The sequence below is a fragment of the Sceloporus occidentalis genome, unplaced genomic scaffold (assembly GCF_023333645.1).
Source record: "Sceloporus occidentalis isolate IW3139 unplaced genomic scaffold, rSceOcc1.0.p SCAF_46, whole genome shotgun sequence".
In the NCBI taxonomy this organism is placed as follows: Eukaryota; Metazoa; Chordata; class Lepidosauria; order Squamata; family Phrynosomatidae; genus Sceloporus; species Sceloporus occidentalis.
Window position 1 is genome coordinate 5,896,929 of NW_028317026.1, and position 27,423 is coordinate 5,924,351.

At 40.7% G+C, this 27,423-nt stretch overlaps 1 protein-coding gene across 1 annotated transcript in view; it reads right to left on the reverse strand.

Moving 5' to 3' along the window:
• Window positions 1–27,423, reverse strand: part of LOC149289372 (pyroglutamylated RF-amide peptide receptor-like) — a 63,118-nt gene that overhangs the window by 18,113 nt on the left and 17,582 nt on the right. The window contains exons 2-3 of the mRNA XM_089490783.1: window positions 20,615–20,773; window positions 20,330–20,391 (exon numbers count right to left, since the gene is read on the reverse strand). Of these exons, the coding sequence (XP_089346909.1) occupies window positions 20,330–20,391; window positions 20,615–20,773 (221 nt within the window). The remainder of the gene's footprint in view (window positions 1–20,329; window positions 20,392–20,614; window positions 20,774–27,423) is intronic.

Here is a 27,423-nt window from a genome sequence, read left to right on the forward strand (position 1 = left end):
ACACCAGAGAGAAACTCTGTTTATTGAATGCGTGTAGAGGTGATACTCGTGAAGGTGTTTGCGCACGTTTACTGAAACCTGTATAACTGGAGTGGGTTTGTGCTTCAGCCCTTGAAGGTGTTTGATAATTTGTTAATTCGCCCATGGCTTCTGGAAATTAAAAGATAATCTACACAGAAAGTGTGTATTGTTATCTTGCCCAAATTACTAGTGGTTCTCTTATCCTTCTTGTCTCAGCATTAATATCTTGCTTTACAGATCTAAAACATTGTAAACACATAAAATACACAAAACATACAGTACATACAGTACATAACAGATACTAAAATACTAAGACTTCCTCACAACAACAGTAACCATGTGGTATCTTCAGCATCCACTTTGAGAATGTTAATTTTAAACAATCTCTATGAAGATGGAGAGAGAACAAAAAGGAGATTGAATGTTACCATTACATTCACAATGTCTTGGCAGGATGCAATCTATATAAAATAAAATATAAAAAGTCTGTTGCCATTCAGATTGAGGCTATATTTTGTTTGTAACAAAAATTAAAACAAAACAAAAATCTAGAGCAGCAAAAATATATACTGCTGAAGACCAACAATAATGTTACATAATCACATCTCTCCACTGTGATCAAAACATAAACCCCATATTGGCAACAATTCACCTAATCTATGATTTTAAATGTATTTAATCCAGCAACAAACAAAAATTAAGGTATCTTTAGCTGGCAGTGCAGGCGTCCTAAACTAATAAAACAAAAATAATTTGAAATTTTGCCCACCTGACTGCACTGAACGAATTTAGAGGCTTATCCTTAAGAAAAATAAAAATAGATATTAAGGTCCTCTATTAATATTTTGAATTTCCTGCAAGAAATCACACGTGTTAATGTCCCGATCTCCTCACAGGTTTGTCTCCTTTCTTTTTTCCTTTTTCATTTAGTATCGTCTCTTTGTCTGAAAAACAAAACTTTAAACAAATAAGTTAGCATCATATGTTACAACAAATCTAGAAGAGCACACTAGTTTTCTTCTGATTTAGCTATCTTTTTGTTTCCTAGCATTTCTTTTATTCTGGACACTTCTGTCTTTACAGTGTCCAGTTCCTTCATATACTCTGTTACTTTACACTGTAGCTCATTTTTCTCTTTTTCTACTCTTTCTTTGTGTGCCTTAATAACCTTGTAAGGAACCCAGGGCTTCATGTAGTCTTTTCTAACACCATTACCTCTTCCCTGAGATCCCCACCTAGTATAATTAAAACAAATCTTATCTCCCTGCCTCCAATTATCAACCATGGCTCTTTCCTGAACATGGTGTTCTTTGGCAGAGCGAGAGTGGCAATTTCTGGCAAAATGCCCTACTTTACCACAAGCAAAACATTTAAAGGGTTCCCTTTTACCTATGGGTCCTTGATTCTTTTGGAGCCTGATTTGATATAACTGTCTCTGAAGCGAGGGGCTTAATACAGACACAGGCTTTGCAATCATTTTGCTGTGATTTCGGATGACTTTATGATTAGCATTATTGTGCTTCTCATCTAAACCTTGCCCATCTATTTCATTCACATCATCATTTTTTAACACTTTGACTGCAGCCACAACATCATTTCTTTTCTGTAGCTGTACATTTAAGGTGTTACCATTAGCTGTGCAATGCACAGGATCAGCCTCCCTCTTACTGCAAGCTGCCAGGGTCCTAATCTCCCCCTCTGCATCCTTCAGCCTCTGAGTAAGCCGCTCATTTGCACTACGCAATTCCTCATTTTCCTGCAAAGTCTGCTGGCTGCTTACACATAAAGCTGCAGCATTCTGTGCAAAAATCTTACACTTTTCAAGTTCAATGTTTAAACCTAGAACTTTTGCTTCCAAAAGTTCTTTTTGCTCTTTCATTGATTTGTACTGCTCCGCTATCCAACGGGCAGCAAAATTCAGAGCCGTTTTCCCCTTTGATTTGGATAATTTATTTTCATAAATTGCCTTGGCCACATACTCCTGAGCTTGGAACCATGGATCTGAGGTTCCTACTATATACTTAATAATACCATCAGGGTTTGTGGCCCTAGCAACTTTTTTCAATAAACCCTCCATCATTAACAAAGCAGAATTCACTCAAATTTGTATATGCAAAACCTGAACATTATCCCAATCCAATACACAATATATACACTTATAAATATACTCATAAATCACACTAAATCCCTCCTACCTGGCTCGCCAATATGTAAGAAATTTTGACCCTCTTACAGGGTTATTCTTTTAGGGAATGTGTGACGAATAAAGCACAAATACAAGCGTATAGAAAAATGTATATTGATATTGAACTAGGCCACTGTTACAGGTTATAAAACATATAACATACAGAAAACGTTTGATAATAATACAAAACAAAAGGGATACTTAAGCACATTCTTGGGAAACCTCTCTCAGCTCACAGGCTTCTCCCGAACGCCATCTTGCGCAGCTTTGTTCTGAGTCTCCTGACCCAGGACACTTCTGTTCACTGCGCTCTTTCTCTGTCTCTTCTTTCTCCGACTCTCCTTTCTCTCTTACTCTTCTTTCCTCAGACTCTTCTTTCTCTCAGACTCTCCTTTTCTCAGACTGCTCTTTCTCCTGCAGCCCCTAACTAGTCATCCCAGAATTCCTTGTACCTCCCAGAAAGTGGTTCACCCAACCCCTCTTTCCAGAGATTTCCTGTATGACCCAATTACGGAGGAGACAGGTAGTCTATGCAAACATGCACACAGTTATGTTAATATACATCGGATTCAGTTGTCTGACCCCCTGTGGGGTATCCCACCTCTGTTGGAGCCTTTGTTCCAAACCCTTTGTAATGCATTACTATGCAAGTTACCTTACATTGTAAAACCAGATATCTCACCTTATAGAAACCCAAATCGCCCCCAAAACATTATGCAATAAATGTAATGTCCCATTTTAAAGGCACCCTTCATTTCTTACAACCTACCCATCTTCTAAAATAATTGCCCCTGAACCCCTTTCCTCATATGTTGATGTTAGGACTGTATGAAATATTCTATACTCTGCCCTTGGGTTTTTATGCTCCACATGACTTGCCCCAGCATTCAGATTGCACTCACAGGACTGGCCCCAGCACCCAGGTTGCATCCACTGGACTTGCCTAAACCCAGATTGTCCTCATAGGACTTACTACAGCACCCAGGTTGCATGCACAGGACTTACTTCAGTACCCAGAATGCCCTCATAGGACTAGCTCAGCACCCAGATTGCATCCACAGGATTTGCCCCAGCACCCAAGTTACATCTAAAAGACTTGCTCAGCACACATATTGCACACATAGGACTTGCCTCACCACCCACTTTGCACTCAAAGGACTTGCCCATCAGCCAGACTGCACCCAGAGGACCTGGGTCCCGTCCACCCCATGCACCTGCCTTGGTGTGGCTCTGGGTCCATGTACAGTTCTCTGAGGTACCCAAGACCTTCCTCCGAATATATTCCATTGACCACAACCCTCTGTTGTCTGTCACAAAGCTACTGCCTAATCTATTCAACAATATTGGGATCTAAACTCAAGAGATTGTAGTTGATAAGTCTTCAATGTGGGACACTGTCAAAAGCCTTACTGAAATCTAAAAATGCAATTTCTACTGCACCAACTTGATCAATTATTTAAGTCACCCAATCAAAAAAGTCAAAAAGATTTGGCATGATCTTCCCGAGGTAAACCCATGTTGTTTTTGGTCTTGAAACCTATGTGACTTTAGATGCTTAGAAATCTTCTCTGTTAACATAGTTTCCATTAATTTCCCCACTACCGATATAAGACTTCTTGGTCAGTAATTGCCTGACTCCTCCTTACTGCCTTTCATGTGAATAGGCACAATATTTTCCAGTTTCCAATCTTCTGGAGCTACTCCTATTATCAATGATTGGTTAAACAAATCTGTTAGCCGTTTTGCTAAACATTTAAATTTAAAAACCCTACACATGAGCATCATAGTTATGATACAACTGCTTAAATATGTGTTAATTATATTAAATTAGCATATATATAGTGCTGGGTTAGCTAGGAATATGAAGGTGTGATTGATTTCAGGCCGGCTGCCAGAATATGTCACAAATATCAGGTAATCATGAGAGCATGTTCACCAATAACAAAAAGACCTCTTTGAACTTTGTTCCAATGTTGAAGCTGTTTAATAAAAATGTTTACTTCAAAAGCCTTTGAACTCAATTAAGATACTGTGTTCGCCACATAAATATTTAAATATGTTAACAATGAAACATCCCTAGACCATAACATCAGTTAATGTTTAGATTAACCATTGAATCTAGACTAGACTTATGTATAAGGTCTAAAGTAATTTTGAACAATTTTTAATTTATTTTGTTTTACTAATTTGCTTTCCTGCCCTTTCGTTTCAAATAAAATTCTGTGAAATTAGAAAACGAAACGCAGGAGCCAAAAACACCCCTCTCTCTGCCCCCCAGTTCTGCCTGTGCCTCCACCCCCCCTGCATTTTACCTGCCCCTCACCTTCTTACTTACCTTCTCCAGTCATTTTCTTATCTCCACTGATTGGCAGATGTCAAAACCATGCTGACAGGAAGTGAGGAGGAGGGGGGTCAGTATGTGAGACAGTATCCTGCTGCATAGAGAAAAACCACAGGAGAATAGGAAGGGTGTGTAATGCACACACGCAGTGCCTGCAATAGAAGCTGTTCTAAATTATTATATAAAACTTGCTTGTCTGAAAAGGTAAATCAATGCACAGCTTTCCTTACAGACATTGAAATGGGTAATTGTCATTTGCATATTAATTATGCTCCTCCTGAGATTTTTACTTTAATTTCATGTTAAAAAAAGTCTTACTTAATGTATGAAAGATTTACTTTACTGAAGGGTGGTGGATATGTTGGACAAATCTTTGTTTTTCTTTTCCTCATATTTGTACCTCTCTAATAGAAATTGGTGTCTTGGTTGAGATTTTTAAAAATATAATTAAACGTTTGATTTTAGAGTGATCTGAGATTTTTTCAGTATAGATACCTGTGGGCAACCTTGTGTGCCTTTTCCAGGGGCGTAACTAGACGCCTCAGGGCCCGGGTGCGAGAATCTGTTAAGGGCCCCCCCACCCCCTCACCCCCCCCCCAAAAACATGATTTTTACCCAAAACATTTTTTTCACAAAATTCAACAAATTCAATTTACATATTGAATCATATCTGTAAAAAATCAAAGAAAAAGGGGCGCATGTACAAAGGGCATAATCCAGGGGTGTCCAAGTTTTTTCTGCAGTGGGCCACTTCATCAGAATTGTATACGCGCGCGGGCTGCACTCATTTTTCACTGTGACAAAAAATATGGCCTTTAATAAAATATGCAGATTAAAATAAAGTAAAATGACACAAAACCTTTACTCTTCCTCTCACTGATTTCTGGGCCTTGAAAGTTTTGCGACTACAAATTCAGGATTCCCTAGATTTATTCTAGGGATGAACTAAAATGAAAATTCTAGACCAAAACATTCAGGGTTCACTTAGCCAAAACCGAAAATGACCCCCACCTTTAAAAATAATAATAAAAACTCACATGTTTAATAAAAGTAGGTAACACACAATTGGACAAAATTAGCAATATGACTTGGCATGATAGGAGTGTGATTGCTAACAGCAATCACACTCCTATCATACCCAGGCAACCAGTAAATACTGGTACCTAGGCATGATGGGACTGTGCTCGCTGTGATTGCTGTTAGCAATCACACTCCTATCATGCCAAGTCAGCCAGTACATGCTGGTACAGGGTGGCTGTAAGTGATGTGCAGACCCCATACTGCTGGCAGCATCACTACACAAGGGGGGCAGCTAGCTAGGTTTCAGCATGTACTGGCTGACTTGGCATGATAGGAGTGTGATTGCTAACAGTAGTCACAGTCCCATCATGCCTAGGTTCCAGCACTTACACATCCATCCAGTAAATGCTGGAACCTAGGCATGATGGGACTGTGCTCGCTGTGATTGCTGTTAGCAATCACACTCCTATCATGCCAAGTCAGCCAATACACGCTGGTACAGGGTGGCTGTAAGTGATGTGCAGACCCCATACTGCTGGCAGCATCAATACACAAGGGGGGCAGCTAGCCAGGTTTCAGCATGTACTGGCTGACTTTGCATGATAGGAGTGTGATTGCTAACAGCAATCATAGTCCCAGCATGCCTAGGTTCCAGCACTTACACATCCATGCTATCACACACACACTCATTTATTCATATAATCATTCATTCACAGATTCATTCCCTCAATCACACACACTCATTCAAACACCCTCCCCACCCCCTTACCTGCACTGCAGCTCCTCGATGCCGCTCACAGACTTCAGCAGGGGGCGCGGCCTCCCTCTGCCTTCTCTGCTAAAGCACAGAGGAAGTAGGATGTCACGTGAACTCCGCTTCCTCTGTGCAGTCCAGAAGACCCTCCCACAAGTAAGTAGCAGGGCTTGAGGTGCGGCTCGCGTAAGATCGGTTGCCCTGGCTGCCGATCTTACGCGGGCCGCACCTCGAGGTCTCGCGGGCCGCATTTGGCCCGCGGGCCGCATGTTGGACGCCCCTGCCTTATTTAAAAAAAAAAACGGAAAAAAGATTTCGGGCGGCCCCTTGGCTTGGGCCCCCCTGCCGCCGGGGCCCGGTCGCAGTCGCGACCCCTGCGACCCCGGTAGTTCCGCCACTGGCCTTTTCCTTGATTGTTTGCTGTGGAGTTTGAATTTGCTAATACTCAATAAGCAGCACCCCTTAGAATTATTGGGCTCTAAATGCTTAATACATGTACCCACTTTGAACCTTAACCATTTTCTGGAAATGCTGCCAAAATGTTAATCATAGCTTGTTTAATACTGTATGGCAACCTCCCCAAAAATGTGTGAGAGATAACTCATCTACAGTAGGCAAATGAATAAATAAATGTAAAAATTTTTTGCAATTCATTTTTGTTAGTTTCGTTGGGGATCACCTTTGTTTTTGGAGGTTTGTTTCAATCAAAACAGTTAATTTTCGTTAAAAAAACAAGTTTATGTGAACCTGAGTGTGCAAGTCTACTGTCAGATCCTAACAATCAAGAGTGATGATTCCCTAGCATACATGGACACTGTTGGTGACTGGCTCTGAACTTCCCAAGACACTCTACAGGAATTCAGCATCTAAGGTAAGTTTGTGTGGAGGATTATTCTGTATTGCCTGGCCATTGGGAATACATAACAAACACAGATCAATTTATAACTTGTTTCTGCTTATATGTTTTGTCCATTGGACTTTTGTACTGAATTATATATTGTGATTGGGGCTGCAACAACTAATCGATAAAATCGATGATAATCGATAATGAAATTCGTTGGCAACGAATTTCATTATCGATTAGTTGAATCGATTTTTATCGATTATAAAATGAGGGTTTTTTCAGAGCAAATGCTGTGAAAAATACCCCTCGTGTTATAATCCGTTTAGTGTGACTCACAGGAGTCACAGCAGCAGTTGCTACTTACAGTTCCTCCCTGCAGTCACTGCCAATTGGCCCGCCCACTTCCTTTTTCCAGTCCCTCCCTTCAATCGCTGCTGGAGAAAGAAAGGGGCGGGGCCAATCGGCAGTGACTGCAGGGAGGGACAGGGAGGAGGAAAGGGGCGGAGCCAAACGGTCGATTGGCTCCGCCCATTTTCTTAGCATCGTCATGGCTGTGACACTCGTCTAACTGTGAGTATAAAATTAATATTTGGGCTGCAGTAGCCTACGAACTTCTCCTACCTCGTACCCTTCGGATTCCTCGAGTCTTTCACGTTTCGCTTCTAAAACCTCTGGTGTGCAATCGATTTACTACCACAAGACCTACTGTTCCGGGGACTTCTGGTGCAGATCCACCTCGGCGTTGTCCTCAGATGATTTTGGCCACTCGCAGACAACAAGGGAGCGTGCAGTATCTGATCCACTGGAGAGGTCTTGGTCCGGAGAGTCGTTCCTGGGTACCCGCGGCTCGTCTCGATGCTCCTCGTCTGGTACGGGTCTTCCTCGCCAGGAGACGGGTGGGTCTTGCCAAAGGTCGTCCGGTGGCCGCCCCTTCAAGGGGGGGTACTGTCACATACCTGGCTGCCGGTGCTTCTGGGTCCTCGGACCGGCAGCCGCCGAGGAGAAGGGGGAGACCCCCCACCGTGCCGCGGCAACCGCAGCCGCCACGGAGAAGAGGGAGACCCCCCACCGTGCCGCAGCAACTACAACCGCCGCGGAAAAGGGGGAGACCTCCCGCCTTGCCGCGGGAGCCGCAACCGCCGCGGAGGAGAGGGAGACCTCCCGCTTCTCCGAGACAGCCTCCGCCGCCGCGAGGAAGGGGAAGACCTCGCAGTTCCACGCGTCGGTCGTCCTCTGCTGGAACCAGGTCCGGTCCTGCTGCGTGCACTCGGTCCTCTGCACGCCACCTAGTGGCGCCAGCCGGTACTACGACTCCTTTTAGGATTTTACGATCCGCCAATCCCAAGATGGCCGCGAACCGGAAGTGACATAACGGCACTTTGGATTTTTGGCGGGAATTCGGTAATTGATGCCTGGACTTCCTCGGTCTATATAAGAGCCTCAGAAACATCCCAACCTTGCCTTCTGATGGTTGTACCTATCTTGTATAGTGTCTGCTCAGTACGCGTTTCTGTTGATTTCCCGTTACCGACCCGGCTTGTTCCTGTTACCGATTCCTGGCGTTTGACTCTGGCTACCCTCACGACTACCCTGACTTCTGGCTTCCTGACCTCGGCTTATCCTACAACGATCCTGACTTCTGGCTTCCTGACCTCGGCTTGCTCATCGGCTATTCTGTGCTGGACTTTTTGTGATCTGTCTATTGGACTTGCACACGCTGTTCTACCTGATTACAGGTTCTATTCTACGCTGTGCGTGACAAATAATCGTTAGTTGCAGCCCTAATTGTGATTCACTAACTGTTATTTTGCATGGCCAAAAAATTATTAATACACAATGTTGCTTTTTGTCATTTTACTTAAAAGTCAAATATTCATTCTTGACTGAGAAATAACAGATGCTTGCTAAAAATTCCACAAGTGTTTTGATTAATTATTGTAATGCTGTTCTTTTTGGTTCATTCTGTTCTTTTCTGTCTCCCAGCCACAACTTTCTATATTTAATTCCATATATCTTATGTTCTTGCAGCAGTAACCCATTCCATCAAAGAGATGTTAAGGTTAATTGCACTGCCCTCACGCTGGAAAGGATATACTCATGTCCTCCATACAGCTCTGCTGCTGAACAGGATATCAAGTGGTATATCTGCGTACAGCTGGAGTCCCTAGCACTTCATTTAATTAGAACTATCTATAATTTCTGCACAATTTCGGGAAGTAATACAAAATGAACTGAAAAAGCGCATTTTACAGCTTAAGGATTTGCTTTAAAAATTGTATTTATTCATTGTTTTTTTTTTTATTATTTTGAACTGTATTTTCATTTAAAGGTTAGTTGTTCTAACGTTGAAACCACCCTCATTGAGACATGGAGTGTGCCATTTAGTTGATAGCTACTCATTGATAGCCAGAGAGGTACCAGTACATATTACATTACATTAATGGCAGCACAATTGTTAAAATTGTACCAAAATGAGTCGGAGTGAATATACCCCTATCTGACAAAGGATTCATCAAGGTCCTTGTAGTTGTTAACACATCCCACCTAGAAATATTTTCGTCTATGGATTCGTAGTTATACTTCCTTGACTTTGAAAATGTTTGATCATAGTTGAAGTTGCTATGGAAACACTAATTTCTGCAGTAAACTGTCACTTCATGCAAGTTACTAAATTTGAAGCGTTTTATTGTTGTGGGAGTCATTGTTGCACATGAGATATTTTGTAGCCCACACAGGCTGTTACTGTTCAGTCATCCTGTTATGCAGTCTGGGTACTGGAAACTGTAATAAATGTAATTATATGTCAGATCCATTGATGAGATACACACAGCAAGAACTTTTTGTTATGTATGAAAAAAATGTTGGAAAGCAGCATTTTCCACCTTGTGGTCAGGTGAGTCACAAGCCTTGTGATGTTTAGCTCAGATGATACTACTCGTGTTATCAATATGCACAATGTTTCAGGACTACTGCTATTTTCCACCACTTCTGTGCTTCTCTTTGCCCCTGTAGAAATGATCACAGGCAAAGAGTGAGCATCCCTGGGGACAAGATAACAATGTGACGTAAAAAAGGATTATTTTCTTGTAACATCTTGGAGCAGTAAAAATATTTTTTTTTAAATGTTTATTTTATTGTAACACCTATTTCCTCTTTGAAAAAAAAATATTGTTTCAAATGTTTATTTCTGTACTCTTGACCTTTTGTTCTCAGTATTTGTCTGATATAATGCTCTTTGATTTTCAATTCTGCTGAAAAAAGACCTAGGAATAAAGAGAAACCTACCCCCTCCCCGGTAAAGGTCATCCTACTCCTGCCGAATCCTGTGTGCAGACTGTGTCTCATAATATTAATGAGTAGGATTACCATTTAGTACAAAGTCAAATAAAAAATAACTGACAAAATGTTAAAAAAGCTAATAGAAATACAGTTTTCATGCTCTTTTGCTTATAGTGAGATGGTTTGGTGACAAGTAAGTTTAAATTAATAAAGATTAAATATAAAAAACATACATTTATTCAACAATCCCATGTCACGAAAAAATAATAGGATAATTTTTGATTTCTAAGTGTTTCCATTAATAAAATCATTCCACTACATACAATAGTATATTGTCCACAGGGATAATGTGTTATCCTTCTAATGTTTGATGTAACTTTGATGAAGTGATAAATAAATTAAGTTATTTCCCTCAATACTGCTGAAATATTTAACACTAAAATTGAAAATTACCTGCTGTTTATTTACAGACCTGGCTATAAATGTTCCTTATGTGTGATTCAAAATTGAACGTGGGGTTCATGATAGATTTATCTTAAAATAATCTGAGCAACCTTGTAGATATAGTCAAAAAGTATTATAATTTATTTGCATAATAATCTTTCTACTGATGTGCTTATAAAAGACAATGAAAAGAGACAAGGATGGGAAAGGTTTGTAGCATAGAATAAACTTACAACAACAAAACAAGATATATACTATCTTATGGCATTGATCCAGATGGGAGCAAAGAAAAAAAAATAATTTAAGCACATGCCAATTTTCCTCAGAAGGAGGATAAAAAAATCAAATAATAGAGATCGAGGTCTCCTTCGTCAGATAATTACATCTGATGTAGTCTTTGGTTCCAGGAATATAATATAGACAAATCGTATTTGTCATTCTGTAGACTATTTTTTGTATTTATTCAAAATAAAGGCTGAAAGAAATTGTACATTTCGACATTATTCCTAATCCTTCATGTCTTATTTACAATTATGTTGTTGACATTTTATAGAAAATGAAAACATGTTCTAGTGAAATGATGACATATTTAAAAACAGTTCATTTATTTCCCCATAACAGGGTATATGTACTCAATTAGGAAGCTAAATAACAATGTACAGATTATTATTATTAATACATTATTATATATTGTTTAATAGCACCTCTGCCCACCAGAAAACAACGCTTAAAATATATATTGAGGGCTCTATAGCAAACTTAAAAATAAATTCCCATCACCATAGTAACCTTTTGTAAATGTTGTAATACAATTACCACTTTTCTTGACAGCTTGAGACAGACTCCCGCATGTTTAAATGAATGTACAAAAAATTTATCATAAAATAAATAAAAATGTTAAGTACATGTGGTGCTACTCTAGTTATCCCTATGGTGATGTTATCTCTACTAAAAGTAAGTTTATAACAGCATTGATCAGTCTCAGCAAATAGATATTTTTTTAGGAAGTATTTTGAGTTGCTACAAAAGTGGGATGTCAGAGAAGGAAAAACGTGGGGGGAATCTCTCAGGTTAGTGAGATGTAACAAAGATATACTGTAAATAGCAATCACAAGAGCTCCAAGGTTTGGTCCACTTGCATGAGGACCAGATGAGGACAGCCTGGGTAGGATGGTGGTTTAGCCCACCAAGACCAGTCCTATCCAAGTTCAAAAGTGATAGAAGAGAACTGGAGATTATGCAGAGGATGGATGTACCTTTTGTCACCGCATTAATTATCATTTCAAGACAACCCCACTGGAGCCTCAGATTCCAGTTACACGCAAACAAGTAAATAGACAAGGTTAAGAGCGTCAACACTAACCCATCAACGGACCAGGTGTGGAAGTTACACCAATCGGGTTACATTGTTTTATTTTCCATAGTGTGGCTCAGAAAATGCATGACATGTATGAATGTATCTTTGACACATGGTGCTTAAAAATTATTTAATAAAAATAATTTCAACAAAAAAATAACTATCCAAAAGCAACATTTGAAACATAAAAATGGACAGCAATCTAGCTTTTTGTAACGTGAGCACTTAAAAAGCAAAGTGCGATGTACTGTCTACTGAAACTTAAGAGCTAATACAGAAGCAACAAAGTTTGCTAGTATTCTCTTCGATTCAAAAAAGACACGCTTACATCCACCTTTTGCATAACAAACACACAAAACTATATATACAAATCGGACCCGGTCGCAGTTGCGGCGGGCTTAAGGGGCAGGTGCCCCTTATGCCCTGCGTTAATGCGGCCGTAGAGGCCGCATGGGCCCAGTCAGTCCGGTCCTGCCGCGGGCCCGGCCGCAGTTGCTGCTTGCTCCGGCAACAAGGTAAGTAGGGTGAGGGAGGGGGGTGCAGTGAGAAGGGGCAGAGGGGGGTTAGATAGTGAGAAATGGGGAGAGGGGATAGATAGTGAGAGGGGGTACATAGTGAAAAGGGGGAACATAGTGAGAAGGGGCATATAAGATGGGGAGGGAGGTAGTGTGAATGCGTATGAGAATGAATGAATGAATAAATGTGTGGATGAATTGTGTAAATGCGTATGACAATTAATGAATTCATGTGTGGATGAATTGCTTGAATGATTTGTGAGACTGCATTAATGAATGTGTTAATGATTTGTGTGAATGAGTAAATGCAAAGATGGTACATGAAGGGTGGGCTTTAACAATAAATAAATAAATAAATATGGGCTGCTCGGGCTTAAATGCCCGGGCCTATTTTTTGTCCCAGTCCGGGCCTGGTTCCAACTAAATCATAAAGAATCATTATGGTATTAAAGATTATTACTTGTTCTCACTAGAGATTTTCCTCATTAAATGAGTTATATTTTTTAATGTGAAAGCTTTGCAATAACGTCAATAACTAACATACAAGAAAGAGATATGGGAGACATATGTTTCTTCTTAAGTATAAAAGGTAAACAAATAAAATATAGGAGTAATGCACATGATTTTATGTTTCATGTGAGAATAAAAGGCATAGAAAGTATCTAGTTAATTGGTTGAAAAATGTAATAAAAGAACAACTATTACAATCTGGGGTTGAGGACAGAAGCTTCTGAAATGGTATCACTTAAACCCATGCATCTCACACAACAGGGGATAAAGCGAGTAGGAGAGGAATGGAATGGGCTCTGTTTCTCCCCAAAACGTTAGTTGGCAATTTAACCTCTTCAAGCCCTCTTCAATGGGCAGGAGATGGCTGGCATGGGGGTATAATTACACAATTATTCTAGACTCGATGACCGAATAATTGGAATTTTAATAAAGACAGGAGGCGAATATTTGCTTGACTTTCTTTACTGTCACCCTAGCAGCAAAGTAAAAATAGAACATTGGTAACCAATCATAAAAAAGTCCAACAGTATAAGCTTGGATGCAGCCCCTCCTACTTCCTCTTTCTGCAATCTGCGAACCATGGAACGGAAGACGAAACAGTTAAGAAACCTCTGAAGAAACTTGATCGGAGCATCAAATTGAAGCCCTGGACATCAGGTAAAACTGGAACCAGGAGATCCCACAGAAATGTTTAGACTGAAAAAGAAGAGAGACACGTGACAGCATCTGAATGCCATAAGCATCAAATAATCAATATACCAAGAAAAATAAAATATATATGTATATATATATAGATATAGCGAAGGTAGAAACCTTTCACCAAAAGGCAATAATACAGGCAAAATATATATAAGAAAAAGGGTGGGAGGGAGGGAAATATTCGCCTCCTGTCTTTATTAAAATTCCAATTATTCGGTCATCGAGTCTAGAATAATTGTGTAATTTTATTGCAAGACAGGAGGCTCATATTTGCTTTTTTAACGTCGGGTCAATAAAGGCAATACAGCCGAAGATAAGGGCCGAAAATAAAAGGACCGAAAAGTGGATGCGCGTGACCAATCAGCTGTGTGGAGAATGTCGGAGAGAGAAGCTCCAGCGAAGAAAGCACCCGAGGCCGCTGCACCTCGGACAGAATGAGCCCCAAAATGAAGATCAATACCCGCTAGCGTGAGAAGCCAACGAATCCATCTCGCCAAAGTAGGAGAAGAAACCGGAAGAAAAGGATTAGAATAAGAAATTAAAAGTTGAGAAGCTGAAACTGGACGCAGAGGACGAGTAACAGCAAGGTAAGTCTGAAGACATCTAGCGATACAAAGTTTGGGATCCTCGGAGAGGTAAGGATAAGAAATAGAAGTCGAAGAAGTTTTCGTACGTCTATGAATAGAAAAAATGACTCCTTCAGGAGAAAAGGAAATTGCTCCAACCTCCAAAGCCCTAACATCTGACACACGACGAAAAGAGAGTAAACAAAGTAACAAGGTAAGTTTTGCCGATAATTGACGTAAAGTCAAAGAATCATTATCGGGCCATTGACGCAAAAAATCAAGGAGAATGGAAACATCCCAGAAGGAATCGTATTTAGCAGTCGGAGGTCGTCGTAACCGAATACCTCTGAGAAGACGACAAACTAAAGGATCCTTTCCAATGGGCCCTTCCTTGGATCCGACATGACCACTGGAAATGGCCGAACGGGACAAATTAATAGAACTATAAGATTTACCAGAAGAAAACATGTCTGCCAAAAAATTTAATACGAAAGCTACAGGGGCAGAATGGGGATCAGTCTGTCGTCCCACACACCAAGCAGACCAGGACTTCCATGCGGCTCTATAAGCCTGGTGTGTACCCGGAGCCCAAGAGTCTCTGAGCAAGTCTCTAGCGTCCTGCGATAATCCCTGGACAGGGTGAAATCCCCGGAAATCGTCCAAGCAACCAAGGAGAGACGGCCTTCGATAATCAGAGGATGGGATTGACCTTCTGGTCCCCTGAGAAGAGATGGGAAAAGAGGGAGAGCTAGAGGATCCTGGATCGACATTTCCAGAAGAGCTGGAAACCAAGGCTGGGAGCGCCACAATGGAGTCACTAGGACGAGAGATATTCGCGTCCTGAGGAGGTGTTGGATGACTCTGGGAATGAGAGAAAAAGGAGGGAAAGCATAAGCTCCCGATGGTGGCCAAATTTGTAAGAAAGCATCCGTAGCTAGAGCCTCCGGATCTGGAAGCCAACTGAAAAAAATTTGGAGTCTGATGGTTTATGCGGGATGCAAATAGATCCAGCGTAAGAGGACCTCGGAGGGAATCGAGGGAACGAAAGACACTTCTGTGGAGCATCCAATCGCTGGCATCTCGCCAATTCCTGGAAAACCAATCCGCGGTTTGGTTCTCCACTCCCGGAACATATTCTGCCAACAGGGATATGTTTCTTTCGAAACAAAATTGATAAATTTGTTTCGTAATCTCCGTCAGACCTTTGGAACGAGTTCCTCCCAAACGATTTATGTAGCGGACTGCTGAAAAATTGTCCATACGTAAGAGAAGACAGCAGTCCGAGCGGTCTTTTGCCAGACTGCGAATGGCGAAGGATCCTGCGATCAGTTCTAGATGATTTATGTGTAAAGTACTCTCCTCTCGAGACCATCGACCTCCCGTGGCCTCCGTGAATGATCTCGCTCCCCAACCTAGCATGCTGGCGTCGGATTCTAGAACGAAATCCGGTTGAGCGCCGAAAATCGCCCGGCCGTTCCAGGCTTGCATGTGGAGCAGCCACCACTGGAGTTCTTGACGTACCTCTGTAGTGAGATGAACCGGTTGGTCGTAAGATGGTATCCGTCTGAGGTAGGATGCTTTCAGTCGTTGGAGCGCTCTGTAGTACAAAGGACCTGGGAAGATCGCTTGGATCGAAGAAGAGAGGAGGCCCACCATACGAGAAAGTCTCCGTAAGGGGCAAAAATCGATGCGCAAAAGAGCGCGAATCTCCTTCTTGATGTTGGCGATCTTGGATTTTGGAAGGCAAAGAAGAGCGGACACAGAATCGATGTCGAATCCTAGGAAACAAATTTTTTGAGTCGGAATCAACTCTGATTTCTGCATGTTGACCAGGAAACCCAAGAGATGAAGAGTCTCTATGACAAATGAGGTTTGGGAATGGAGAAGTCCTGGATGATGGGAAAACAGGAGGATATCGTCTAAATAGATTATGGACCTTATGCCCCTGGATCTGAAGAAAGCCATTACTGGCTTGAGGAGCTTGGTAAAGCACCAAAGGGCTGAACTGAGGCCGAAAGGAAGGCAATTGAATTGCCATAATTGATGATTCCAATGGAACTGAAGGAATTGGCGGTGATGAGGATGAATGGGGACCGACAGATATGCATCCTTCAGATCGAGACGAGTGAACCAGTCGTCTTTTTTCATGAGGTCTCTCAATAGATGAATGCCCTCCATCTTGAAATGATGGTAGGCCACGAACTTGTTGAGAGCCCGTAAGTTGATAACCGGGCGGAGATCGCCTGTGCGTTTCTTGACCAGAAAAATTGAGCTGACAAAAACGGGAGGACCGAAGACTCGTTCTATGGCCCCTTTGTCTAGCAGCAACGATAACTCGTTGTCTATGAGGTCGGAAGCAGAAGTGGGTCTGAAAACCGGAGCAGGAGGCTGATCTTGTAGGGGAGGAGAAACAAAATCTATTAGATAACCCCTTACCGTATGAAGAACCCAAGGATCCGATGTGATCTCCTGCCAATAATGGTAGGAACGGGATATTCTGCCTGCTACCTGTGGAAGGGAAGCATGATGATGATGAGACACAGTACTTACCGGAATTGAAGCGGCCTCTGGAAGATGGTGTAGAACCTCTCCCTCTGTAGCCACCACGGGTGTAGGAAGCACGTGGACGGTATGATCCTCTGTAGAAAGAGGTATTTTGTTGCTGGAAATTCCTGGAGCCTGTGGGCGTGAAGCGGCTGGAGACACGGCCCCTCTGTCGTCCAGCCCTGGCGGAAAAACGGGTGTCTGGGTTGAAGACCTTGCGCATGGAAGACTTGGCTTTTGTCCATGATGTCATGACAGAAACATATCTGTTTAATTCTTTCACGAAAGTATCGCCAAATAAGAGTCCATTGGCAGAAGAGCCCAACTCTTTGGAGCCCAGTTCCGCTAGGCGAGGATCCATTCTGAGCAGTGCCGCCTTTCTTCGTTCAGTGGAAATAGCCACATTTGCATTGCCTAGCAGGCAAACGACCCTGAGGGCCCAATCTCTGATAAGTCGAGGATCTAGGATAGAATCTTGAAGAAGGGCACGGTCCGCCAAAGATAAAATTTGAGTAATGGGACCCACTATATCCAACAGTTTATCCTGCGTGGATTTCAGGCCTTGTTCCAATCCTTTGCGTGGGTCACGACCTCTCTGGGAGAGGAGAGAAACCACATTCTGGTCAAATTCAGGAGTGACCGTTACTTTTCCCGGAATGATCGGGCGAGGACATTCTGCTCTTAATTTGTTACGCACCTCCTTATCTAATGGTTTGCGTAGCCATCGTTGTAGGTATAAACTCAGGTGTTCTGGAGGTGCCCATTCTGTAGCCTTAGGATGGCGCATGTTGGATGGCTCAAATAAAAGAACCCCTGCAGGGTCATGCACTGGAGTATCAGCAGAAGCGGTTTGGCATAATAAAGACGTCTCATTAGTAGACTTCTGCTGGGGCTCACCCACAGTCGACTCACGTATATATTGTGAGTGACGATCTCTGGACGTAGCCAGAAAATCTGAGTGCTGCGAGTCATCCGAAGATGTCGCTTTCCATTCATCGAGGAGTTGAAGAACACCCCCGGAATTAACGTCCTCGAGCTCTAATGATTGAGATCTGTCCTGAAGCAACTTGGGGCGTTTTGCAGGACCTTTGCCTTTGCCGGCAGTTATACTATTCCCTTTCCAGGGACGTTTTGATGTATGGGATACTTCAGATTTTTCTGAATCACCATCAGATATTTCCTGCGGTAGAGAGGGATCTAGTGGAGCAGGAGCAGGAACCGTATGTGCCATTTTAGCCATGATAGATTCCATGGAGGAAGAGAACTTAGCTTCCAACCAGGATAAAATAAAGTCCTGAGAAGGACTAGGATCCTCAGACATATTTTATGATAAATAAAAAAGGAGCAATGAAAGGGTTACAGGATGAGTCTGCCAGCAATGTCCATATATTAGGGGATACACTGCAGTAGATCCAGGCACAGAAAACAATGGCTCACCGTAGTAAATATAGATTTCTTTAAAAGTAGCGATTTTTTTTTTTTTTTTTTTTTTTTTTTTTTTTTTGTAGATGGTAGCCTCTAGGCAATGTCCGGAGGGAAAATAACTCCTCCGGTAACTGAAACGAGGAGCAGGAGCTTAATTCAAGCACTGGACACGAGGTAGAAGAACCTGCTTGTTAGAAGACTAAATCACAACTGCGCGGCAACGTTGCCGAGTATCGGAGAAAAAACAAAATGGCGCCCGAAGTCTCGCGAGAACGAGATGAAGAAGATGGCGGCCGCAATAAGGAAGACGGCAAAACGGAATAACGGAAGAAAAAAGGTAAAGACGCAGACGCACGAGGAAAAAAACACAATGCAGAGGAGCCAGGGCAAGCTCCCAGCTAAGTAAAAAGGTAAATAAGAACCGGAGAGGGGCAAATAAGAAAAGAAAAAACGAAGGAGAAATAACGGAAATATACAAATATAAGTACCTCACAAAATATGAGAAAATGGGTACAAAAGGACCAAACACAATAATATATACAGACAAAAAACTATATATATCAATTAGAGTGCAATAAACACGGAATATATATAATTATGCAATATATCTGCATAACACAGAAATTACAATGTAATAGGGCTGACCTGACTTCATGGTGAGCAGCAAAGAAAGAGGAAGTAGGAGGGGCTGCATCCAAGCTTATACTGTTGGACTTTTTTATGATTGGTTACCAATGTTCTATTTTTACTTTGCTGCTAGGGTGACAGTAAAGAAAGTCAAGCAAATATGAGCCTCCTGTCTTGCAATAAAATTTGAACTCCATGCTTCCATAGCTATCTATTAAACATTAACACCCTTCGATGTCACTGAGCACAGGATGGGGGCTGGAGATTTATAGGTGAACCCTATTGTGTTTATAAGACAAAGACACATATGTATACATAAATACAAACCCATTCATGATTTGCAAAGACATTGATCTTTATTCGTGGCCTAAAGAAAATATTCAAAAATATATAATCCCATCCATGCCCAATGGAAATGAATTGCAAAATGTGTATATATATATATATATATATATATATATATATATACACACCATTGGCCCCAAGTGTTTTACATTCTCTATTGACTTTAATCTGATCAAAGTCAGATGACCAATTCAAATCAATGAAGTTATGAAAGCCTGGTCATCCAGTTAACTAGTCGCTGACAATGCCATTGTCAAAACAGCAATCTTTTGTGACCACAAGGATGCCATACTAGGGATTCTGTTTTCTGTCACTCAGTATTCCTCTATAAAGCGTGGTGTAAATTATTGCTGATATGATCAACAAAAGATCATAATTATCATCAGCTGAGAAATCATGTTAGATCTATGTCAGTATTTTTATGTTTTCTACATGTACTCAAGCAGACCTAGTTGGACACTGAATTCCTCATATTTTTATACAACTTAGAAATTAGGTACTACACTGAACAATTATACAATAATAAAAATGAAAACAATGTTAAAAAAAAGTAGAGCAAAGAGAATAAAATCAATACTTTCTGGTACTCACACTCCATTACAGGACATTAGGGAAAAGTTTAGTTCAGCGTATTTAGCACTTTGCATTCTGCCCAATCAAAAAGGTTCTGTTATTCCTACCACAATAGTTACATTAAAGTAAACATCCCTCCAAAACAAGGTGTACAAAATAACTGAAAATTACAAAATAAACTTATTTTAAACCACTTTGTATTTGTTTATAATTGTAATTAGTATAATTGTTAGAATAAATGAATATGGGCAAACTTTGTTACAGCAACAGATTTAGTTACCTCCAGTCTCTGTACATTCCACATTGGTATACCAACCAGACAAGCTATGAGCCAAACAATACCTGCAAACAATATACAGAAGGTTATGAGAAATAACATAAGCACTTAAAAAAAGTAATTTCACTAAAATTATAATGGCAATACATGAAGACTGCTAGTAAGTGTAGGCAGGTTTTATAATACATGCTTAGAAAATTATTTATTTACTTCAGAAAGTAAAAATATAATACTCATGGTAGTTTCAAAGATAAGGGGTAATACATAAAATTGCCTAAGTTCTCTCACCTAGCATTGTGAACGCCCTCCTGTTGGTGTACTGCCATTTCATTTTTAGTGGGTGTATGATGCCCTGATGTCTTTCAACCGCAATACATGTCATTGTGAGGATTTCCGTTACAATAGCTGTAGACTGGACAAATGGGACCATTTTACAAGCAAAGGCACCTGCAAAATTAAGAGATAAGAAACTGGGGATTATCAAAAGGCAGAGCAACATAAACAATGTAATTGTTATTTTTCTTAAATTTGCAGTTAATAATGAATTCCAATTGGACGTACCTTATAGCCATATAAAAAAAGCAGGTGACAATAGTTTGACTTAGAAGTTTAAGTCATATTTTAATGACGTTCAGCTCCTGTTCTAAAAACATGGTACTTGACTCAAATCAAATTCAAAGTCTTATTTAACTTAAAGAATTTTCAGCGTTCTCAACATCTGTTTTTTCATTTTTTGTAATTGTGAAAATAAGACAACGCCTCCTTGATAAATTAAGCGACTTTGCTAACATTGAGATCTATTCACTAAACAGCAAGTTCATGCAAGTTTAAGGCAAATAACCCAAATGTAAGTCTATTTCAAATGCTTTTTCATATTCTATTCTGTGCATAGTAATCAATGCCCCCTGCAGAGGCTATACATTCTAACTAAAGCTGAGCCCTGTATAATAGAAGGATGCAGTATCATTGTAGTTGGCATGAATTTTTAATCAAACCAACGGAAAACAGCATGATTTTAAATTATTAGCACGTTTCATGTGTATGTTTTATATGTATATGTCATTACATAAGTTTGAATGTAGGCATGTTTATTTATGTTTTTGCTACAGCAAATACATATAACTAAATTAATTAAAAGACAAATTCAGAAAACAGATGCAAAGAGTTGAGATGTGGACCTCCCAGTCACATTTAGGAAGACAACCCATATTATTACAGTAAATAATCCATATGTATTCTAGAAGAAAGCACTGTATTAATCCGCATGGTGTAAGGACAGGTGTTGCACTGCACAAAGAAGTTTTAGATCTTTGAAAGGATGATTTTTCTAAAATAGAAATATATGTATGTGAGTCTATGTTGGCCTGGGCATCTTTAAATGGAGTCAGCAGAACTTTGCATTACACTTGTTAATAAGAATAAAAGAAAAAAGAAATCCCTGTGGTATTCTACAGATGTGGCACACATAAGGTATTAGCAAATATAAAGGTAGACTTAAGGAGACAAAACACATTATTAGATGCGCCAAAGCAAACACACACACACACAGAAGAGAACAAAGAGTCAAACCTCACTGTTGTGGACATGGATTGCATCGTCCATTATTAGTGATTCACGTCACAGACGCAATATCTGTATCTCCCTTTGGATAAACCACTCCCCTAACTGTGGCATACATTACAATACCAATTAGTTCTATTGTTTAAGAAGTGCCTTACCTCTACCACCAGGTAGCACTAGAGAGTGAGTGATGTGTACATCTATTGTTTATCTAAGACCATAGATAATGGCTACCTACATGAAAAGCCATGTGGGCTATGCCAGGAACAATGGGATATCAGGAACTCCAGGAAGAAGGGGGAGGAGCAGGGGAGACTGGAAGGACAGGAAGGAAGCAGCATGGCAGAAGCTAAGGGAGCTGTAAAAGTTTGCCAGAGAAAAGTATGAAATAGAAAGCTGCTCTTCCATCTTGGGCTAGTTAAGTGCCAAGAAGCTAGGACTAGTTTAGTGCCTAGTATTGTAACTAAGAATTAGAAAACAACTACTGAAAGAATCCTTTAAAGTCTTCTATATGATCCTGGTATCTAGAGCCATTTTGGAAACTGAACACCAAAGGAGTCATTTGATATGCTGATACTCTCTGAAGTTAAGTACATATGTTATTACAATGTTATTAGAATATAATTGTTGACAGTCTGTAACTTTGTTATGGTAACCTTTTTCGATATATTGTTTTTACCGCTAGAGGTATTAATAAAGTATATCATTATATATCATAACATCTGTTGGTATTCGTCTTTACATAATTTAACTGTATTCCTGAATCAAATTTATTGTTGTATTGTTAGATGTGTTTTGTCTAAATTGTGAAATATTAGCATAATTTTGCATAAAACAGGCCACGACCACAACAATTGGCGTAGTCGGCAGGATACAGTAAAGATTATTAATGAGAATACCGTGTATTTACTCTGCATTTATCGCATAAAGTTACAGATTTGTATGTTTACGCTCTAGTGCTCTAAAGCCATGTGTTTGTGTGTTTAAACTCTAGTGCATAACCCCTATATTACAGTAGAGAGTCTAGTGCATTGAACTCGCTTGTAATAGTGTGTAAAGATGTTCAGAACACTCAAACAGAAAGCAGCTGTAGCAGGGCAAGAAAGATCAAAATATGGAACAATTCCTGTATGGGCAGAATTTGGTAGTTGGAAAGCCATTGCTGAGGAACTGATAAAATATGCAGCTCCAGTCTATCCTGATGCTGGTACTGAACTTGGTGTGCAGGCATTACGTTTAGACCTAGGAGTTTACTCCAAGAAAGAGCGGAAAGCCGCTGCCACCACAGGCTGGATAGTTGTGCAGGCCCTTAGCCACGAGGTGCAGAGAAATGAAGCATTGAAGAGAGAGTTGCAGGAAGTCAAAGATTCTTTAGTTATGACCAAAGAATGTATGCGTAGTAATGCGTGCCATTTGGCTGCTCTAGAAGAGAAATGTACTAACTTAATGGTAAGCAAGATCAAGCACAGGAGGTTGCAGAGATGTAGAAAACTAGAGCCTGTAAGTAAGGTGCGAGCAATGGTGGCAGATCCCACATGGGATCCTGCAGAGACTCTCCGGTCATCCGATGATGCGTATGTGTCCTTTTCTGAAGATGATAATGAACTGGACCGGCGACAGGCCTGTCCTATCATTATACAACAGCTGAAAAGGAGAATACACTGCGACCAAGATAGGGAGCATGGTTGGAGAAATGGTGCACGTGATGAGATGAAGGAAGTGGTAAAGAGTTACACACATATGGAGCTCATTGAGCTGGCTAAGACACATAAACAGCAAGTGGGTGAAAATGTGGGCGAGTGGTTACTACGCATGTGGGATGGAGGAGCTGACAGTGTGCTGTTGAATGCAAGGGAAGCCATAAGTATGGGGCAGCTGACACTGAATCTGCAGCTCATGCAGGCATTACGGAGGGTGAGAGAGATTAGGGGGAACTTTTCATTGGTAGACATGGTTCGCCATGCTTTATTACAAGTTTATCCATCACACTCAGATATTGAGCCATCGACCCCATGGGTAACAATTAAAGATGCCATAAATCATGTAAGGATTATGGGTTGTGTTGCAGGATTGAACAAGGGTAATTGGGAAGGCCCTGATATGGAGGATTTTACAGCTAGCATGCGGTCAAAGCTTCTAAAGACTGCACCGCCATATCTAAAAGTTCCCCTGCTATCTCTGCTCTATGGAATGGGAAACAATAGAAAAATACACCATGTAACCACCCTATTGGCTGAGATAGAAGAGTTAAACATGGAAACCAAGGACACTAAGAGGGTTTATACAGCAGAAAAGGCTAGAGTGCAATTTTCAGCACAAAAGTCGGATGGGAATCCGAGTAGGATGACTAGAAGGCAAATGTGGCATGACTTGTTACAGAATGGTGTACCCAGAGAAGAGATAAATGGTATTTCTACTGCAGAGATGTTTAAAAAGTGGAAATCGGTAGTGAGAAGGCTTAGGCAGGTACACAAAGTTGCTTACAACCCTTGTAGTATTAGTGAGTCACTGACAAAGACTTCTCCACATTTAAACATACATACCAATGTACATTTAGAAGAGCCACCCCTACCTAATGATAAAGATGGCAGGACGATTAACAGGGCCATGACCTCCCCATTATTACAAGATGGTGTGCTCCCAGTGGTAAATGTGGCAACAGTATCAACTAGAGATCGGTGCCAACAGGTTGCTGGGGGGAGGGATAAGGCAAGGAAACAGAATGGGGTATGGATAAAGGGGGCAGAAACTAAAGAGGTGTTGCAGGACAGCCCTTTGACAATTGAAGTCCCTGCAGGTGTTTTAACTCTTTCCAAATTTGCAAGTCAGAAGTCAGGGGTTAATCATATGAAACGGGACAGTACGGAAACTATTAGTGAGGGGTGTTTGTTTTCGTGCGTCCCTAGTAAAAACCACTTAAGGGAACATGTAAAACCTGTAAATGTTTCTTCCTCAGCCATGCCGGTTTGCCATGTGCAGAACCGACAGCCTGGAGGACAGAAAAGAGGTAGATATTCGACCAGCTGGCAGCTCTATTAACACGTTTGTCTTGCCTGTTTTAAAAGCCGGATGACTCTGGGTTGACTGCTGACAATCTGGATGTGGATGCAGCAGCACCATTAGTGAGTGCTGCGGTTCAGAGTAAGTCAATGCAGATGAATGTATATGTAAACAGGCAGACACGTGGCAGGCTGGGATTGAATAAGCGAATGCTCTCTTTAATTCTCATTGCACCAGTGGTGAACAAACAAGTTGGCTCTGCCTGGAAGAAGAAGTTGTATACATACAGGTAGTGCATCAAGACACAGTGGACTGAGTATATTTGAGCATAATGCAAGAACAATTAACAGTGGCAGATTATAAAGATACAAACAAGAAACATCGAGCAAGGTTGCCAGTCACAGAGTACATTGTAATTCCGTACTCCTGCAGCTGCAAACCTGTTAAAAAAATGGCTCACAGAACATGTGAATTTACTCAGAGAAAGAGAATGAATAGTTGATTCCTCATGAAGAGGGTGGCCGCACAAAGTAGCCCTAAAGAAAAAAAGATGGGCAGATTAGGCAGTTCAGCTGTGGAGACTGAAGACCTAGAGGTGGATTGAATTGCCAGAAGAGTTGTGGCTTGTTGTGGATCCAGCAAGAAGAGACTGTTAAAAGAATTCAAGGAAGAACCAAAAGAGATGAACGTTTGCATATATGGACTTTTGTATTATCCAATTACCACTAAGCATATAGTGGTCCCTTGCCTACCACCTAAAGCTACTAGGATGGTAGAGTGGTGCAAAGAGTTTTTAGGAGAGCTCATTCGAGTACTGTCCCCAGTAGTGATAGAGAGTGGGAAAGGGTTTGCAACCATTATTCTTTAGTAAAGTACTGACTACAAAATATTATAGTGTGGGAATTTGGGTTGAAGAGGATGTCAGAGTATGAAACATGAGGGGTTGATGTAAAGAAATGAAACATTGATGTTTGCTTTGTGGAAGAGGGTTGTATTGTTTTCAGAACCCCGGGAACTGAATTGGATTAGAAATCCATTTGGATATCCAAATCAGCCCTGGTAGTATAAGGATGACCGAGGGATAATGCTGTTCTAGGAAGATGGAGGACTAGGCTTTAGTCAGGAAGGCAGCAAATGTACTGTTGTGCATGATTTGTAGTGCAATGATAAGTGTGATGCTTCACCGTGTCCTCTTTTCTCTTTAGCAGATTGGTGTCCTTTTTAAGAGATCCTGGCTTTCTATTGAGGATAAGACATTTCACGCAGATGGGAGCATGGAGTTCCACTCGCAGGGATTTTATTGGAATTGCTGTCTTGACAGGATCAAGATCGATCAAGAGCAAGAGGAGTGTCACACGAGGGAAAGATTCAGTTGGACAATCTTTTGGGAATAACATTTAGGGTTATTATAACTGTTATGTTTTTTATATGTTTGTATGTACAAGATATCTGTGAAATGAGTGCCATGGTGGGGGGATTATTTTCTGGAGAGATACATTTATGTATTATTACTATATGATGTGAATCAAGAGGTGGAATGTTGTGGACATGGATTGCATCGTCCATTATTAGTGATTCACGTCACAGACGCAATATCTGTATCTCCCTTTGGATAAACCACTCCCCTAACTGTGGCATACATTACAATACCAATTAGTTCTATTGTTTAAGAAGTGCCTTACCTCTACCACCAGGTAGCACTAGAGAGTGAGTGATGTGTACATCTATTGTTTATCTAAGACCATAGATAATGGCTACCTACATGAAAAGCCATGTGGGCTATGCCAGGAACAATGGGATATCAGGAACTCCAGGAAGAAGGGGGAGGAGCAGGGGAGACTGGAAGGACAGGAAGGAAGCAGCATGGCAGAAGCTAAGGGAGCTGTAAAAGTTTGCCAGAGAAAAGTATGAAATAGAAAGCTGCTCTTCCATCTTGGGCTAGTTAAGTGCCAAGAAGCTAGGACTAGTTTAGTGCCTAGTATTGTAACTAAGAATTAGAAAACAACTACTGAAAGAATCCTTTAAAGTCTTCTATATGATCCTGGTATCTAGAGCCATTTTGGAAACTGAACACCAAAGGAGTCATTTGATATGCTGATACTCTCTGAAGTTAAGTACATATGTTATTACAATGTTATTAGAATATAATTGTTGACAGTCTGTAACTTTGTTATGGTAACCTTTTTCGATATATTGTTTTTACCGCTAGAGGTATTAATAAAGTATATCATTATATATCATAACATCTGTTGGTATTCGTCTTTACATAATTTAACTGTATTCCTGAATCAAATTTATTGTTGTATTGTTAGATGTGTTTTGTCTAAATTGTGAAATATTAGCATAATTTTGCATAAAACAGGCCACGACCACAACACCTCACCTAGAATATTGTGTATGGTTCTGAAGACCCTCATTTCCAGAATGATATTGATATATTGAGTTCATAGGAGGCTCTGGTGAATAGTAAAGAATATCAGGAAAGACTAAGGTAACTTAATATGTATAGAGAGGGAGGTGGGAGAAAAGTTACAGTG